At 36.3% G+C, this 17,010-nt stretch overlaps 1 protein-coding gene across 2 annotated transcripts in view; it reads left to right on the top strand.

The window, feature by feature from the left end:
* MALRD1 (MAM and LDL receptor class A domain containing 1) overlaps window positions 1-17,010 on the top strand; it is a 715,118-nt gene that overhangs the window by 130,826 nt on the left and 567,282 nt on the right. For both annotated transcript variants that reach the window (XM_017869225.1, XM_017869224.1), the window contains exon 14: window positions 3,447-3,567. In XM_017869225.1, coding sequence (XP_017724714.1) covers window positions 3,447-3,567 — 121 coding nt within the window. The remainder of the gene's footprint in view (window positions 1-3,446; window positions 3,568-17,010) is intronic.

Here is a 17,010-nt window from a genome sequence, read left to right on the forward strand (position 1 = left end):
TGTGAGCTCCACCCAGTTCGAGCTTCCCAGCGGCTTTGTTTACCTACTTAAGCCTCAGCAATGGCGGGCACCCCTCCCCCAGCCTCACTGCTGCCTTGCGGTTACATCGCTGCAGACTGCTGTGTTAACAATGAGGGAGGCTCCGTGGGCGTGGGACCCTCCTGGCCAGGTGAGGGATATATTCTTCTGGTGTGCCTGTTTGCTTAAAGCACGGTATTGGGGTGGGAGTTACCCGATTTTCCAGGTGTTGTGTGTCTCAGTTTCCCTGGCTAGGAAGAGGGATTGCCTTCTCCCTTGCGCTCCCCAGGTGAGGCGATGCCTCGCCCTGCTTCAGCTCTCGCTGGTCAGGCTGCAGCAGCTGACCAGCACCAATTGTCCGGCACTCCCTAGTGAGATGACCCCAGTCCCTCAGTTGAAAATGTAGAAATCACCGGTCTTCTGTGTCGCTCGCGCTGGGAGTTGGAGACTGGAGCTGTTCCTATTCGGCCATCTTGCCAAGAAGGGGTGAGCAGGTACCTCTTTAGGAGCGTAGAGCAGTGCCTCAAACAGTCGCTTTTTCCTCCAGTTTTCTTTGAGTAGCACAGACCTTCAAATATTGTTGACCTCAAATGGTCAACAAATGCTTGTCTAATGAGTCTGAAGAATTAAGCATCTATTTTAATGGACATCAATGCAAGATGTATTATAATAACAAATTTAGAAAAACTCTTTCAAACGTAAAACTGTCCAAAAAAATCACAGTCACTTAATGGTATTAAACACAATATGTCTCTAAAGTACAATACTTGTATATGTTTTACCAAGATCCTTCTTCAAAGCCTATGTTATTTTCTGCCTCTGGAATGAAGGCTACATATCTTAGCTGGTTAAGATTCTACAGAAACCATCTCTAATCAGAATCTTAAAAATTATTATTATGTACATTACATTAAAATATCAAAAATTGCAAATAAAGCAACAGTCTGTACTGACCATCCTCATCACCCACCATAGATTTTATATTGAGTATCTATAGATACCAATTTATTTTTACTTCCAGTCCATTTTCTATTTACTTATCATGTATAAATGTACCACATATACTTGGAAATCTGAACAGTTGGATGTTTTCAGCCTAAATAATACTATACTATAATATTTTTCTGTAACTTAGTTTTTTACTCCAAAACACATGTTAAATTTCTTTCCATAATGACACATGGAGATAGATATTATTTTTAACTTGTATAGTATTTCTCACTATTGATTGATTCGCATGTAAGTTCTTTCCTGTCATTTGTCATCAAAACTAGCACTGAAATAAACATTCCTTCACAGGCCTTCATGTGTATACCTTTGAGTGTCTCTCTAGGATAAATGCCAAGAAATTAACTCAATTTTTATAGTCTATGCAATTTTTTTTTAATAGATGGTATCTAGTTGCTCTCCAATTGAGCTGTACCAACTCATGAAATTTTCCTCTCCATCAATTATCTGATTCATTTATTGTTCTCTTAAAATCTTATATTCCTATAACACCCATCAGCATTTTCTTTTATTATTATTATTGTACTTGAGGGTGTATGTGCACAACATGCAGTGTCTTACATATGTATCCATGTGCCATGTTGGTGTGCTGCACCCTTTAACTCGTCATTTACATTAGGTATATCTCCTATACACAACAGGCCCCGGTGTGTGTTGTTTCCCTTCCTGTGTCCAAGTGTTCTCATTGTTCAGTTCCCACCTATGAGTGAGAACATGTGGTGTTTGGTTTTCTGTCCTTGCGATAGTTTGCTGAGAATGATGGTTTCCTTCATCCGTGTCCCTACAAAGGACATGAACTCATCCTTTTTTATGGCTGCATAGTATTCCATGGTGTATGTATGCCAACTTTTCTTAATCCAGTCCATGATTGATGGACATTTGACACCCATCAATGTTTTCTAAACACACCATGCACTTTCTCATCTCTGTGTTTTTGCTGAAATTGCTGCCTCAGTTTCTTGAGGTAAAATATTTTGCCCAACAAAATTTGGTATCATGGAGGCTATTACTTCTCCACCAAATCTTTTCCCAAACTGTCATTATTGGCAGAAAGAATGAATTGTCTTCTTTGAGTCTCCTAGTATCTTATACTTATTTCTTATACAGCATTTATGATGTAATGTAGTGAATGTATCATACCAAGTGTAAGAGAGAAAAAGTAATACTGTTTTCTCACTCATCACAAGGGGCATGACTCGAACCCCTATAACAAAAGACAGGTTAAAAGGGAAAAAAGTAACAAATTTATTAACATTTTATGTGACATAGGGGCCTTCAAAAACAAAGGCACAAAGACCAGGTAAAACTCTCTATGTTTATGCTTAGGTTCAACGATGAATGGACGCTCATGAAGAAATATAAATGGACAAAAAGGGTATTATCTCATTGTAATAAATTGGAGAGAACTGAGCAGAGATCTTTATTGGCCTCTCTGTGTAGTGCTTGTTTCATCCAGGTATAGATAGGGTAGGACACCAGTTACATGAGGTTCTTATCACCTGTTTTGAGGAGAAGTAAGCCAGATAATTGCTTTATAGCTGACTCACACAAAGAAAAGAGAGAGGAAATCAGAGAGTGACTCCAAGGTGCTATATTTTGGGATAGCATGTTCTGAACCCTGGCACAAGTAAATTTAATGATCCTTGAGATTAGAGACCCTCCCTGATAAGAGAGAGATGTACCTTCTGTCTGTGTCCTGGACTGGTGGTCCACCATGTGGGTTCATAAGATTCCAGGCATAAATTACTTCTTCCTTTCCCTCCTCTCTCTCTCTCCTTGGAATAACAACATAATAATAGGAGTAATTAACAAGAAAGAAAACAAATTAAATCAGACATTATTCAGAGTGTTGGAATAAATTAAACTTAAATAGATGTCTCTGAGTGCTTGAGCATATGAATATTATCAACCACTGTATATGTGGTTATTGATGTGTGCTTTACTACGTTGAGTATGTTTCTGTGTATGTATATAATATATATTATATTTCTATGTATGTATATAATACTTAAATATTTTAATATGGAAATAAATCATTGCCTCCAGCACACTCATTACAAATGAATTAATATCTCCATTAAATTGAGTTGTAAGCCACACAGTTGATTGCTTCAAAGAGCTCATTATAAATGCATATGACTCTTAATGACTCCAATGGGAAGAGATCCCTTCATTAATGATGAATGTTACCACTTTTAATTGAAACAAGGTTACCTTTGGCATTAAGGTTACATAAGATGCTGTCAAAGCAGTTATGGCTTTATAAATTTAAATTAGGATGTTCTGGTCAGAACAGGTTTCTAAAATTAGATTGGAAAATGGGACAGATGTAAATAGAGTTCCTCTACACAAAGCAATATGATTGTAAGACATTACTTTTGTGATGTGTTTTTAACAGTTTTGTCTTTCTGTGATTATAGTTAATTTTGGAAGCTACTGTTTTTTCGTCAAACGCTACTGTTGCTCTAGATGACATCAGTGTATCCCAGGAATGTGAAATTTCCTATAAATCACTACCAAGGACCAGTACACAAAGCACATGTAAGTTTTTCCTTGTCACTGTTGCTATTTTAAACATTGAATTAAGCTCTTCTCAATATCAAAATATAAAATATATTAGAGTCACGAATACCTAATACAGTGTGTGGATTATATCACCTGTTTTTGAAACCTAAGATATATATACATTTTTTTAAATGGTAAACATCTGGTCTATCATACTCTAGTCCTTAGCCCTCTCTTCCAGTAATATGGAAAATGTTCTATGCTTGCAGCTGAAATTTTTACATCCAAATATTTAAATTATAAATGTTATGAAAAAATTATAATTGTTTTGCATGTTTTAAATACACTTTTTAAATATTCATGTCTCCATTAATTTTATTCAGAACTTCAAATGAGCATGTAATAGTGTTCATATTTAAGAATCACCCAGGAGTTCAAAAAAACCAAAACGTTGTGTTTGGAAAATGACATAAGGCCAACCAAAATTTAAAACTGGACCTTAAAATTCTGTGTTTCTATTCAAAATTTAATATTTTCAAATCACAGATGGAGTTTGTCTAATTCTTTGACTAAATTTTTTGGAGAGAATATCAATTAAAGGCCAGAAATGTTGCCATAAAAATGGATCTCATACAGGCAACTATGTATTTTAAAACCTAATCATTATTTAGATTCTGGGATCAGTGTACACACTGAAAGAGTTTACAGTATATCTTCGGTTACTTTCTCTTCCCAGTACTAATTGATGTTTCTCTCTGACCACTCCTAGCCTCAGATCTCAATGAATAAGTAGACAAGATTAAAAAATGTTTTCTGAAAAGTGTCACACTTTATTTTTCTTAATCTAGATCTGTGGAAAATACTTGCATGTGAAAATCAGACATATTGTATATTCCTGAGTTATATTTACTTACACAACATACTTAGTGAGTGGAACAGTTGCATTCTTACAGGAGCTGAATGGACTATCAAGAAAAATTTGGGGCACATGATTCTGGATTGAGACGTAGATTCAAGAATTTTTAATTAAAGGTCCTTTATTAAAGACATCTTTCATTCGAGAGATTGTATATTTCTGGGTACTAACTTATATTAGGTTAACGTGCATTTACTTTATTCAGAATGCGTGTTCTGCATGCATAATAGACCATTCTAAGCTCTGTGTGTGTGTGTGTTCATGCAAATATGTGTTCATGCAAGTGTGTGTTCATGCAAGTGTGTGTGTGCATGTGTGCACATGTGTGCCTGTTTGCGTATGTGTGTCCATGCATGTGTGCATGTGTGTGCACATGTGTGTGTGTATGATTCTGATAGACACTGAGGAGTACCGAGCAGCAGATTTAATGATTCATTTAAAGATTCACGAGTTCGGCCAGGCGCAGGGGCTCACACCTGTTATCCCAGCACTTTGGGAGGCCGACTTGGGCGGATCACGAGATCAGGAGATCAAGACTGTCCTGGCTAACTCAGTGAAACCCCGTCTCTACTAAAAATACAAAAAACTAGCGGGGCGTGGCGGCGGGAGCCTATAGTCCCAGCTACTCGGGAGGCTGAGGCAGGAGAATGGCGAGAACCCGGGAGGCGGAGCTTGCGGTGAGCCGAGATCGCACCACTGCACTCCAGCCTGGGCGACAGAGGGAGGCTCCATCTCAGGAAAAAAAAAAAAACAAAAAAACTTTTACTAGTTTTTAAGGTTTAAACAGAATTACCTTATTTTTGTTGTTTAATTAAAGATTTTCTTTCTCCCAATTAAATACCACATCACCAGAATCGCAATAGCTGAACGGCATTAAAGTTGACATTGAAGAGCATTCCCTTGTAATGTAGTACTTGGAGATGTAGGGGCAGAAAGGTGTGACAAAAACCTTTCCCCACCCATCATAAGGGTCACAGCTGACACTCCCAGAATGAAAGACAGTTTAATAGGGGGAAAAGCATAACCAATTTGTTTATCAAAGTTTTACTTGACACAGGAGCCTTCAGAAATGAAGATGCAAAGACCCAGAGGAAACCATGTGTTTTCTTTTATTTTTTCATTTTTATTTTTTTTCAGCTCCTTTTCCTAGTCAGAAAACTGTGTATTTTTCTGCTTAGTTTTGGTGAAGAACAAACAACCATTTTGAAATGTGACTGGACAAAAGGGTATGATCCAATGGTAACAGACTGAGCAGGGGGAACTTAGCAAAGCCTCTGTGTTCAGAGTCTCCTTGACTCCTTTGTGTAGAATTTCTCCCCCCTTCCCGGGAACAGGGAAGGACCCCTCTAGAATGAGGCTCTTGTGACCTAATTTCAGGCAAGATAAGCTAGATAATTTCTTTATGACCAGCGCTCACAAAGAAAGGTCAGGGAAGATCAGAGTGACCTTGCTCCTGGGGTACCTCCTGATCTCCTTCAGTTCAGTGTACTTTGGGGTAGCCTTTCTTGAGCCCTTACCGAGACAAAGGTGTGGTTAAAGGTTTGAAATCATTACTAAAGTTAACCTCAGCAAAAGTTATTGAGACTACTTGATCTTGCTTATGGAGAGTTCTTTTTCATAAATTCACTCAGGATTCATGGATGCGTGTTTCTATGTGAAGAGCAGATCAGTTGAATTGATTATATATCTAATTAGGACAAATTACATGAACGATTCCTGAAAGATCAATGGATGTACACAAAGGAAGAAAAGGTTTCTTATTGTTTTTGCAAATATGTCCAGTAGACAATTATAGGATCTCATTTGCGGAATTCAGTATTAGTAATGGGCAGAAGTTTATGGAGAGAAACTGAAAGGAATATGTAAAAACGTGCCATGCTCCATTGACAGTACATTGTTATATGTATGGAGCAGAATGGCCAAAGATTTACCCAGATTACCCAGACCCTGTACAGGACTTGAAGCTTTTGAAATCTTTAATTGGCATACAAATGGCCGCACCACTTCAAAGCAGTCTTCGAGCTGTAGTTTTCTGCTCACAGTTCACGTGATGAAAATCGCAATTACGACTTTGATTTCACCTTTAATCGAGCTGCTTCTCCTTCAGAATATTTAAAAGCTAGTGTTGATGAAACAATTATGCGTTCTGTTTATTTGTTAAAGGAAGAGAGCCTGTTTTACGCTCTTAATCTCAATTTTGAAGCCAGATTTGTGCCAGGTGAGGATGCGGGTTGTATTTCATCCAGGAAGATCCATGATTTTCCACCTGAGTGCCCAAAGGAAGCACATGAAACTAATAACTGTGAGTGCATTACTGACTCCTTCGGCAAATATTTATATGTACATATTTACTCTCTGAATGTAAAGTGAGCATTGTTTGATGAAGACAGAACAGAGACCTCTTCCTGATGGAAATGATTTGCCAGTGAGAACAAACCAGATTCGCTTTAAACTAGAGGCAATGAATGAAAACGTCCTGCTAACTTTCAGTTTTGCCGTGTTGGAGTATAACATTTGAAATAAATGCAGGATAGAGCTCAAAACACAGGAACAAGGACGTATCTAGCCAGTCATAGAAAAATAAGTACCACATGATACCACTTATATGCGGTATCTACGTCGTCAAGTTTCTAGAATCAAAGAGTAAAATTGTGGTAACCAGGTTCTGGGAGGAGAGGAAGTGGAAAATTACTATTCAACAGGCATATATTTTCAGGCAAACAAGGATGAATACATGAATAAGATCTAGACATCTGCTGTATAACATGGTACCTACGGTCAATAACAATGTATTGTACACTTAAAAATGTGTTAAGGAGGTAGATCTGGCTGGGTATGGTGGCTCAAGCCGGTAATCCCCACACTTTGGGAGGCTGAGGTAGGTGGATCACTTGAGGCCAGGAGTTCAAGACCAGCCTGACCAACATCACAAAACCCTCTCTCTACTAAAAATATAAAAATTAGCAGGGCATGGTGGCATATGTCTATAATCCCAGCTACTCAGGAGGGGCAGGTTGCAGTGAGCTGAGATCACACCCACTGCATTCCAGCCTGGTTGACAGAGTGAGACCCTGTCTGCCACCCCCCCCCATAAAAAAGAAGGTAGGTCTCATATTTTCTTATCACAATATATGTATTATGAACATTTCTTTATTAAATTATTTTTAACATCATAGTATTCTTATTAAGCACTTGCTATTTCAGTACAACTAGCAGTAGAAGGCTTTATAATGCTTACGAATGTTATTTCAAATGATAGTGTACAAATACATAGTTCTATGGTCATAAAACTGTAGACCCTGGCTAGTTCTATATATTTTTCCACCTTTGAGAGTCTCCTTTCAGTTTGTCCTTTTCCAGAGCAATGCCTCCATTCTTTCTGCATTCTACTTAAACAATACTAAAACTATCGTAGCATCCCTGAAAAGTAATACAGAAGAAAAAAAAAAAGAAGGGTGTGTGTTGGTGGATAAGCTTTTCCAGAAGCATTTAAATAACTGTGCTATTGAACACAATAAAAAAGGCAAGAGGAAAGGCAAGAGAAGCATTCCGTCTTATTGATTACCCATACCCAAGGTGTAAACCAAGGAAACCAAGGTGGTTTTGAGTCAGGACAATGGAGGAACACAGACATTTTCTGGAAGTGTGGTGGGGCAAAGAGTTGGAGAGACTCTTTCCTCTGCATTCAAAACATACATGAGAATGATGAGAACAATCAGGGCCATTGCTGAGTGCTAATACGTTGGCGAGCAGCCATGCTGTGTGACCCACAAAAACCTTACGAGCGTCTTTTCTATATCAAGAGATTTGGTAAAGAAGAAAGTGTGATCATTTCCCTCAAGAAATGTAATCTGTTACAGAGATCTCAGAAATAAATCTAAACGTAAAAGACTAATTAAGTTTTGATAAAGGCACCAAGAGGACACAATAGGGAAAAAAACAGTCTCTTCAATAAATGGTGCCGGAAAATCTGGACGTTCCCATGCGAAAGAATGAAATTGGACCTTTGTCTTACACTATCCACTTAAATAAATTCAAAATGTAAGAAAGTCCTAAATTTAAGACCTGAAATCATTAAGCTCCTAGAAGAGAACATAGGGAAAAAACTCCTTGACATTGGGGTTGGCAATGATTTTTTAATATCACACCAAATGCCCTTGCTACAAAAGCAGAAATATATAATGGGATTACCTCAAACTAAAAAACTTCCGCAAAGTAAAGGAAGCACTCAGCAAAATAAAATAGCAACCTGCATATCGGGAAAAATATTTGCAAACCATATATCTGATAAGGGGTTAATATTCAAAATTTATGAAGATTTTATACAACTCAGAAATAGATAAATAGATAAAAAATGGGCAAAGGCTCTGAATAGACATTTCTCCACAGAAGACATAAAAATAATCAACTGGTATATGAACGGATATTCAACATTTCTTTGGCATTAATCATCAGGGAAATACAAATCCAGAACTCTTTTAGATACCTCTTCACATCAATTAGGATGGCTATAATAAAAAAAGGGTAACAAATTTTAGTAAGAGTGTGGAGAAAAGAGTACTCATATACTGTTGATACGAATATGAATTGTGCAGCCATTATGGAATATGGTATAGAGGTTTCTAAAGAAATTGAAAATAAAACTACCCTATGATTTAGCCATCCCTCTTTTGGGTATATACCCAGAAGAAATGAAATTCCTACCTCAGAAAGCTATCTGCACTCCCATGTTCGCTGCAGGATTATTCTTGATAGCCAAGATATGAAAACAAGCTAAGTGTCTGTTTTGGACAGATAGATAAACTGTGGTATTTACAAAAGTGGAATATTATTCAGCCTTAAAAAAAAGAGATTCTGCCATTTTTCGCATCCTGGGTGAATCTGGAAGAAATTATGCTAAGTGAAATAAGCCAAACACAGGAAGGAAAATATTGCATGATCTCAATTATGAGTGGCATCTAAAAATTATATACAGTTATAGATAATGAAACAGTGGTTACCAGAGGCAGGGGCCAAGAGAAGGAAATGGAGATATGCAGATTGGAAGATATGATGTAGCAGATATGGAGGAGAAATGTGTCTAGGGATGTAATGTACAACATGAGGACTACAGTTAATAATACTTTCCTGGATTTGAGTTTTGAGATTTGATAAATGAGTAAGTTTTAGCTACTCTTGCCACAAAATAAAAGAAAAAAAAGGGTAATTTTGTGAGACCATGGATATTTAATTTGCCTCCCTGTAATAACCTCTATAGGTATCCCATAACCTTATGCTATATATGTTTAATATACATAATAAAATTTGTTTTAAAAATTAAGAAAAGAAGCTTAGTCTGTTAGGTAAGAAATGTATCGGTTTAATAGTGTTGTAATGATTACTGGATTAGAGATGTAAACAAGTAGCTATTTTAACTCTCGGAAGTTGGAGAATATATTCAATAGAAGGTAGGTAAGTCCTCAGCAGGAATTTCTTAAATGTTTTCTAGTTTTCTTGCTGTTTAAGAAGAGTGTCTATTGCAAGTTCTGCCAGGGATTAACAGTTCTAGGCCTGTCTCTGATATACATTAAGACTGTTACCAAATGTACATGGTTTAAGAACCTTACCTATATCGTCTTTTAATCATCAAATATAAGAGATAGGTACTATTTTCCTCATTTTATGAACTTTCTTATCATTTAGTTTTCTTATCAGTTAGAATTCCATTTTAAACACAGTCTGCCTCCAAAACCTACATTTTTTTTTTTTTTTTTTTTTTTTTTTTTTTTTTTTTTTTTTTGAGACGGAGTCTCGCTCTGTCGCCCAGGCTGGAGTGCAGTGGCGCAATCTGGGCTCACGCCTCCCAGGTTCACACCATTCTCCTGCCTCAGCCTCCCGAGTAGCTGCGACTACAGGTGCCTGCCGCCACGGCCGGCTAATTGTTTTGTATTTTAAGTAGAGACGAGAGTTTCACCGTGTTAGCCGGGATTGTCTCGATCTCCTGACCTCATGATCTGCCCGCCTTGGCCTTCCAAAGTCTGGAAGTTTAATGAATGAATGTCTTTAAAAAATAATACTTAATCCTTTATCCTTAGTAATTATTTCTTTAGTCACATTACATTTTATAAATCTGAAATGTATTAAATAGCTTTTAATTCTTATAGTGCTTTTCAGGGACTTAAAAGATAATTTTTCAGACATAAAAGGAAAATAGAAGATCACTATTTGGATAATGGACCCACCCTAATATGGAATTGAATTAGAAAATTAGCAAATGAGCTCCAGTTCTCGTAAAATCTTATTTTTGATTTCTTTTTTTTTTTTTTTGCACTTACTTTTTTTGAAAAAAGCTAATTTATACTGTGAATCTGTTATAAGTTCATAGAAATGCTAATTCTTCATCCCATTTTTGTGAATGCTTTCATTAAAGATGGCTCGGCCAATGCAGGGTGAAAGTGCACCAGGTAAAGACACAGGTGAAGCAATACGGAGAAATGGCGAGTCTTTTTTTTTCCTTTTTTTTTTTTTTTTTTCCTTGGGCTCTTCTTTGCAGGCAAAAAGGTTTGAAGGAAGCATGCAAAATTTAGGCTGTGATTCTAGTGTTGAACAAACGAACATGTCACTTCTCTTATAAAGACCTTAATTGCTTGAAAAAACAGGGGTTTCTTATGAGGAGGAAAAGGCAATGCCACTCTCAGGATTTCTGTTTATGAACTTAAATCCTCCTAAAAAGGACCATTGCTGTTCTTGAATTTCAAACATTTAATATTTTAATACTATTTACTTGAATTTTTCTCACTTTCACAACCATGTTTAACACAATTTACTTTCTCTTTTACATAAGACTGATCATGGCCTCCCTTAAACGGGTTATTAAGTTTGCTAAAAATTTAGGTCTTCAGTGCCTTGAAATACCTCAGATTTTATAGACAAAAATAGCAAATATAAATTGTAACCAATTTTGGTAAATGAGAGAAAAACAGTTACTGGATTTGTTCAAGAACTGTTCGGGATACATAGAGGTTAGGAAGTTTTGCAGAATTTTGATAGCCTTGGATAATTTAATTGAATGTTTCCATATTTATTTATATTATGACAAAAAGCACAATTACTTAAATTGTAACCCAGGTGGCCAGGTTTTCAAGGAGTCTCTCTCTCTCTGCCAGTTAAAACACTACATACTGACTATGATGTTAAATTGTCTCTGATATTTTAATCATAATAACTGAAGGACTGAAATACCTACATAGCATGACACATACAACATATTTCAACAAAACTTCTCTGAACCTTCAGAAACTCTAAGGGACAGACTGCAGGGTGAATCACTGTTTGATACAATTTTTGCCTGGGCAGGGTGGAATTACAACGTATCAGAAAAGTTCAATGCCAAGAGTGGATTTTAGACCTGGACTGACGTTGCCATTTATGAGGAACTAGACAAATACTCTGTATGTTTTCATTTAAGGGAGTGTTTAACATGATCTGCACATCTTAACTCTCAAGCCAAACTTGGCATCAGGACAAACCCTAAAAGGAGGCAGATTGGGAGTGAGCTCCAGAGAGCAGAGCCAGTACCTAGGTGTCTTCCCATAATTCCAGTGTTCTGAAAAGTCCATTTCTCCTGTACAGGTTATTTGATGTAGAGGCCAATCAAAATGCCACTTCATCATTTTGAAAACTTACCTTTATTTTCTTATATCAAAATTGTTACTCTAAATTGTTTCTTTAGGATAGATTATCAAAATACTATTTATAAGTTCCTATTTTTGTGAGCAAATACTTAGTTTCCTCAAGACTGAAATAAATAATGCTACTTTATGTAGTGCTTTCTTTCGTTCCAGGAGATAATGTGTACACTGGAAAATGAAGATATTATGTGTCAAATAATATAAATGATACCTTTTCTCACACCTACATTGGATTAACAGGACATATATAAATTATTTTGTTCTAGCTGTGCTATGTAATGTAGGCAAGAAAGCCAAAATTTACTTAAGCAGGTCTGTAAGTTGTAAAGATATTTTAATATTTCCAGACAACATTTGCTGAGAGCTATAATTTGTTTCTGTCTAAAACCTATTTAGACTGAAGTGCATGCACTAATTTTACGAAAATATTCTAAACAATTCTCTGTATTCTACTTTTTTGTCTACTCTTGGGAAAAAAAAAAACATGTAAGTCTCTACTGAGTGGCTGAATTCAATGAAACCTTAGCCAAGGTTGAATAGTATGAGGAAAAAGTGATTATTTATTTATTTATTTATTTATTCAATCTTAGATGCTGGTTATATATTTTCCTCAAACTAGTATATCTGCTAAATACAGAAGTATCTGCCTTAGACACTGGCATTTCCACATCAGAGATGCATAATAGAGACAGTCATTTTATATGTGTTGATACTTTGCAAACCATGTATCTTATGTACTCATTATTGATCAAGAATAATTGCATTACTCTGCACTGAGACTTATGTTTTCTTTTATTACATAAATTCAGAGAGAAGGCTTGAATTTCCTATAGCAACTCTCTGCTCCACATTTTTTTGAGATGTGTTTGTGTATGTGTGTGTGTGTGTGTGTGTCTTAGTCTTTGAATTAGAACCATTTTTTCAGTGTATTTTCTGAAAATGTTTCTGAGTAGGCCTTTTGGCTAGAATGGAGATATTTAATATTAATTATAATATTAAAGGCTTTCTATGATGTGTCTCTCTTTATAATTACAAATTACTTTTAATTTAATAAGACTTGGGAAAATTAGCTGCTGTTTTTTATGTTCTATCTTATGTTCTTTTTCCATAGCCCTGAACACAAGGAAAAAAGTCTCAAAATATACATAAATTTGGTAATTCTTGAGTATCTTCCTTTTTTATTAAATGCATATTAGTAAATAAGTCTCTGTAGGGAAAAGTCTATCTGGTTGTTTTCCTTAGTAAACTGGATTTCCATTCTCTTCTCATTGTCCTCAAGTTTAAAATCTAGACAACCATTTTCTAGTCAGACAAATCCCTCTAGACAGACGTCATTGTGAAAGACCCTAATGGGAGATTGTTTCTGGTGAATGCTTGTCATTTCTGTGGCATAAAACCAAGAAGTGGAGAAAACATTCATTCACCCTCATTTATGGAAGTCATTGATCACTGATAAAGAAAAGTGAAAAGTATTTCTATGGACAGGTGAAATCTGATAAATAACCAATGATATTTTGATAAATCTTTGCTGCAGGTAATCATGTTGTTAAATTAGGAGAATTCAGGATAGTAGTGAAAATAAGTGATTCTTCTTCCTCAGTTGAAAATTCTATTGAGAATAAAAGTCAGGCATTTAATAAGAAAGGCTTTTTCTATGATTATTTATAAATTTCAATACATTAGATTATTAATGGTGACTATGGAGACAGTGGATTTTTTTTCTGTATCATTACTTTGAGCTTGGATGGGATATTATTTTTTTGACAAGATCATTGTTCTTCTTCACTCTTAAAATTGTGTTAGAAGTATTACCAGCTTTCCTTTTCTTTTTGTTGCTTATATGCTGAAACTATTCAGTTCTTCTCTTTTCTCCCATGCCGCTACTCTTGTTCATTTTGTTTCCATTTTCAGGTTAGCAATGTGTGTGATAGGTAAAAGGGGGGCGTAAAGAGCCTTCCCCATCTAACACCAAGTGTTCCAAGCATCCAAGCAGTTGATGTCTCCCTGCCTTGCAGAAACACACCACTGTAGGGAGTGAAATGTACATTGCTTCTGATGTGATAGAATTATCTCTTTGGGATATAGGTTTAAAGACACCTAAAATACCACAGAATAATTTACTTAATTTATATATTATAAATACTCACATGCTTACTTTTAAGCACTTACTTTATAGCTAACAGTGTTTGAAGTAAATTTGCATGCACAAGCTAATTTATAGCTCTGTAAAACAAGGCATAAAGAGGATTAATATTAGGGCCCTGCTTCCTAGCTGGGGAGAGACTGACACTTATAATGAGTGAATAAATTATGTACTATTTTTAGAAGGGATGTATGCTGTAGAAAAAAAAATGAGGCAAGGAAAGGGCAATGGGAGAAGGCAAGGGAACTTTGCAATTTCCAAGAGAGTGGTCATAGTACATCTCAGTTACAAGGTGGCATTGAAACAAAGACTTGAGAAGGCGAGGAAACAAGCCTTGAGATATCTCTGGAAAGAGTGTTCTAAGAAGAAAGAAGGAACTAAGGGATTGGGACAGGAACACACCTGGTGAATTTGAACAATTGCAAAGGGACCAATGTGACTGGAAGAGGTTGATTAAAGAGAACAAGTATAGGATAATAAGGCTGAGGAAGAGCAGCCCACCTAGAGCAATGGTTCCCAACGTTGGCTGTATGTGAGAGGCACTCCGAGTTCTTTGCAGCAACATGGACTGAGTTGGAGGGCAGAATCCTAAGCAAATTAACACAGAAACGGAAACCAAATGCCACATGTTCTCAATCGTAAGTGGCAACTAAAACATTGAGTGCACATGAACATAAATATGGACACAATAGACAATGGACTACTGGAGGGTAGAGAGGTGGGTGGGTTTAAAAACTACCTGTTGGGTACTGTGCTCACTACCTGGGTTATGGGATCTGTACTCCAAACCTTGGCATCGTGCAGTATTCCCATGGAACAAATCTGCACATGTACTCACTGTATCTAAAGTGAAAGTCGAAATGAAAAGTCTTGAGGCAGGGCTAATTAAATCACAATCTCTAGGGTAGAATCCTGGCATTCATAATTTTTAAATTATGTGCAGCCAAGGTTGAGGACCATTTCAGCTGAGGCCTTATGGGTCATTGTAAGGACACTAGCTTTTAAATGACACTGGGAGCCTTATGTACAGAAGACTTGCAATATCTGACTTGCCACAATCACTGTGTTTGCTACATTGAAAAGGGATAGAAGGGGGTTATTGATGCCCATCATCAATGACAACCTGTAACAAAATTGGGTTTATTGATAGTTGCTAAGCAAGAAAAATGGCCTACTAGGAGAAACTGGGATGTGGCTTAGCAAGAGGAACTTGTTCTAGGATTTCAACTTGTGTTGGGTGGTTTACAGAAGGGCTCAAGGAAGCAAGAATTTTCTTTTGATTGGATGTTTTTTCAAGAAATAGGATAATTCTATAATTGTGTATCTAAATAAATTTTATTTAGGAGGTGAGAGAAATTGAACTGAAGTTATCATTGGTTAAAATACAATACTCATGTCAGTCAGGAAAGGGGAATGAATATTTGAGCACTTTTGAGTTTACACTGTGATCTTTTTTTGTCTGAGTTCAGAAATGAATAGAGTGACCTTCTTTTTGTCTGGTTTTATTTCTCAGTCTACAGAGGGACCTTGTTTGATGTTGTTAATCTGTGCAAATCTTTATGTTCAACCGAAGATCACTACAGCTCAGCTGTTATTGTCGGTTCAGGTACTAGCAACACCAAAGTCTAGATGACATTACCAGCAAGCTCCCAACTGATGGCCAGTGGCAAAAATGGAAGCAGAAAGAGCAGTTGGGGAGTATTCCAAGGACTGAATAAGCAAATGATAGTGACTTCAACTAGGTAGGGTGAGAGCGGTAGAGATGGTCAGAAGTGGGCAGATTCTGGATCTATTTTGAAGGCAGGTAGAGGTGAAAAGCTTTGATAGAAGTGAATAAATAAAGATAATAAAGCAAATCAAAGAAATCAAACATTGGTTCTTCAAAAAGATCGATAAAATTGGCAAACCTTTAGCTAAATGGACTGAGGGAGAGAGAGAGAGAGAGGGAGAGAGAGACAGAGAGAGGGAGAGACAAAGAGAGAAGATTCAAATTACTATAATCAGAAATAAAAGTGGGAACATTACTATCAATTCTACATAAATAAAAAAGATTTTAAGAGAGTACCATATACAAGTGCATGCCACAAAATTGGATAACTTAAGTGTAATAAACAGATTTCTAGAAATGTAAAACCTACCAAGACTAAAGCTCAAAGAAATAGAAAATCTGAATGGACCTACAACTAGCAAAGAGATTTGGTGAGTAATAAAAGATCTGCCAACAAAGTAAAGCCCTGGAACTGTCCCATTAGTGTCAGTGGTGAAGTTTGTCACATATATAAAAAAGAACTAACAACAGTCCTTCTCAAATTTTTCCAAAAAATTGAAGAGAAGGAATATTTTCTAACTTATTCAGTGAGGCCAGAATTACCCTAAGACTCAAGCCAGACAAAGGGACTGCAAAAAAACCATAAATAAAACTATAAACCCATATCCTTTATGATCATTTATGCAAAATCCTCAACAAAATATTAGCAAATTTATTTCAGAAGCATATTTAAAAGATTATACAACATTACCAAGTGGGATTTTTTCCTGGAATGCAGGAATGGTTCAACCAAGGAATATCTGTCTATGTAATGCACCACATTAACGGAATGAAGGAAGGAAAAAAACACGTGATCACCTCAATTGATGCAGAAAAAACATTTGATACAATTCAATATTCAATTCAGGATAAAAATACTCAACAAACCAAGAATAAAAGGAAACCACCTCAATGTAATAAAAGCTGTATATGAAAACCCACA

Source organism: Rhinopithecus bieti, unplaced genomic scaffold (assembly GCF_001698545.2).
Source record: "Rhinopithecus bieti isolate Rb0 unplaced genomic scaffold, ASM169854v2 scaffold_3043, whole genome shotgun sequence".
NCBI lineage: Eukaryota > Metazoa > Chordata > Mammalia > Primates > Cercopithecidae > Rhinopithecus > Rhinopithecus bieti.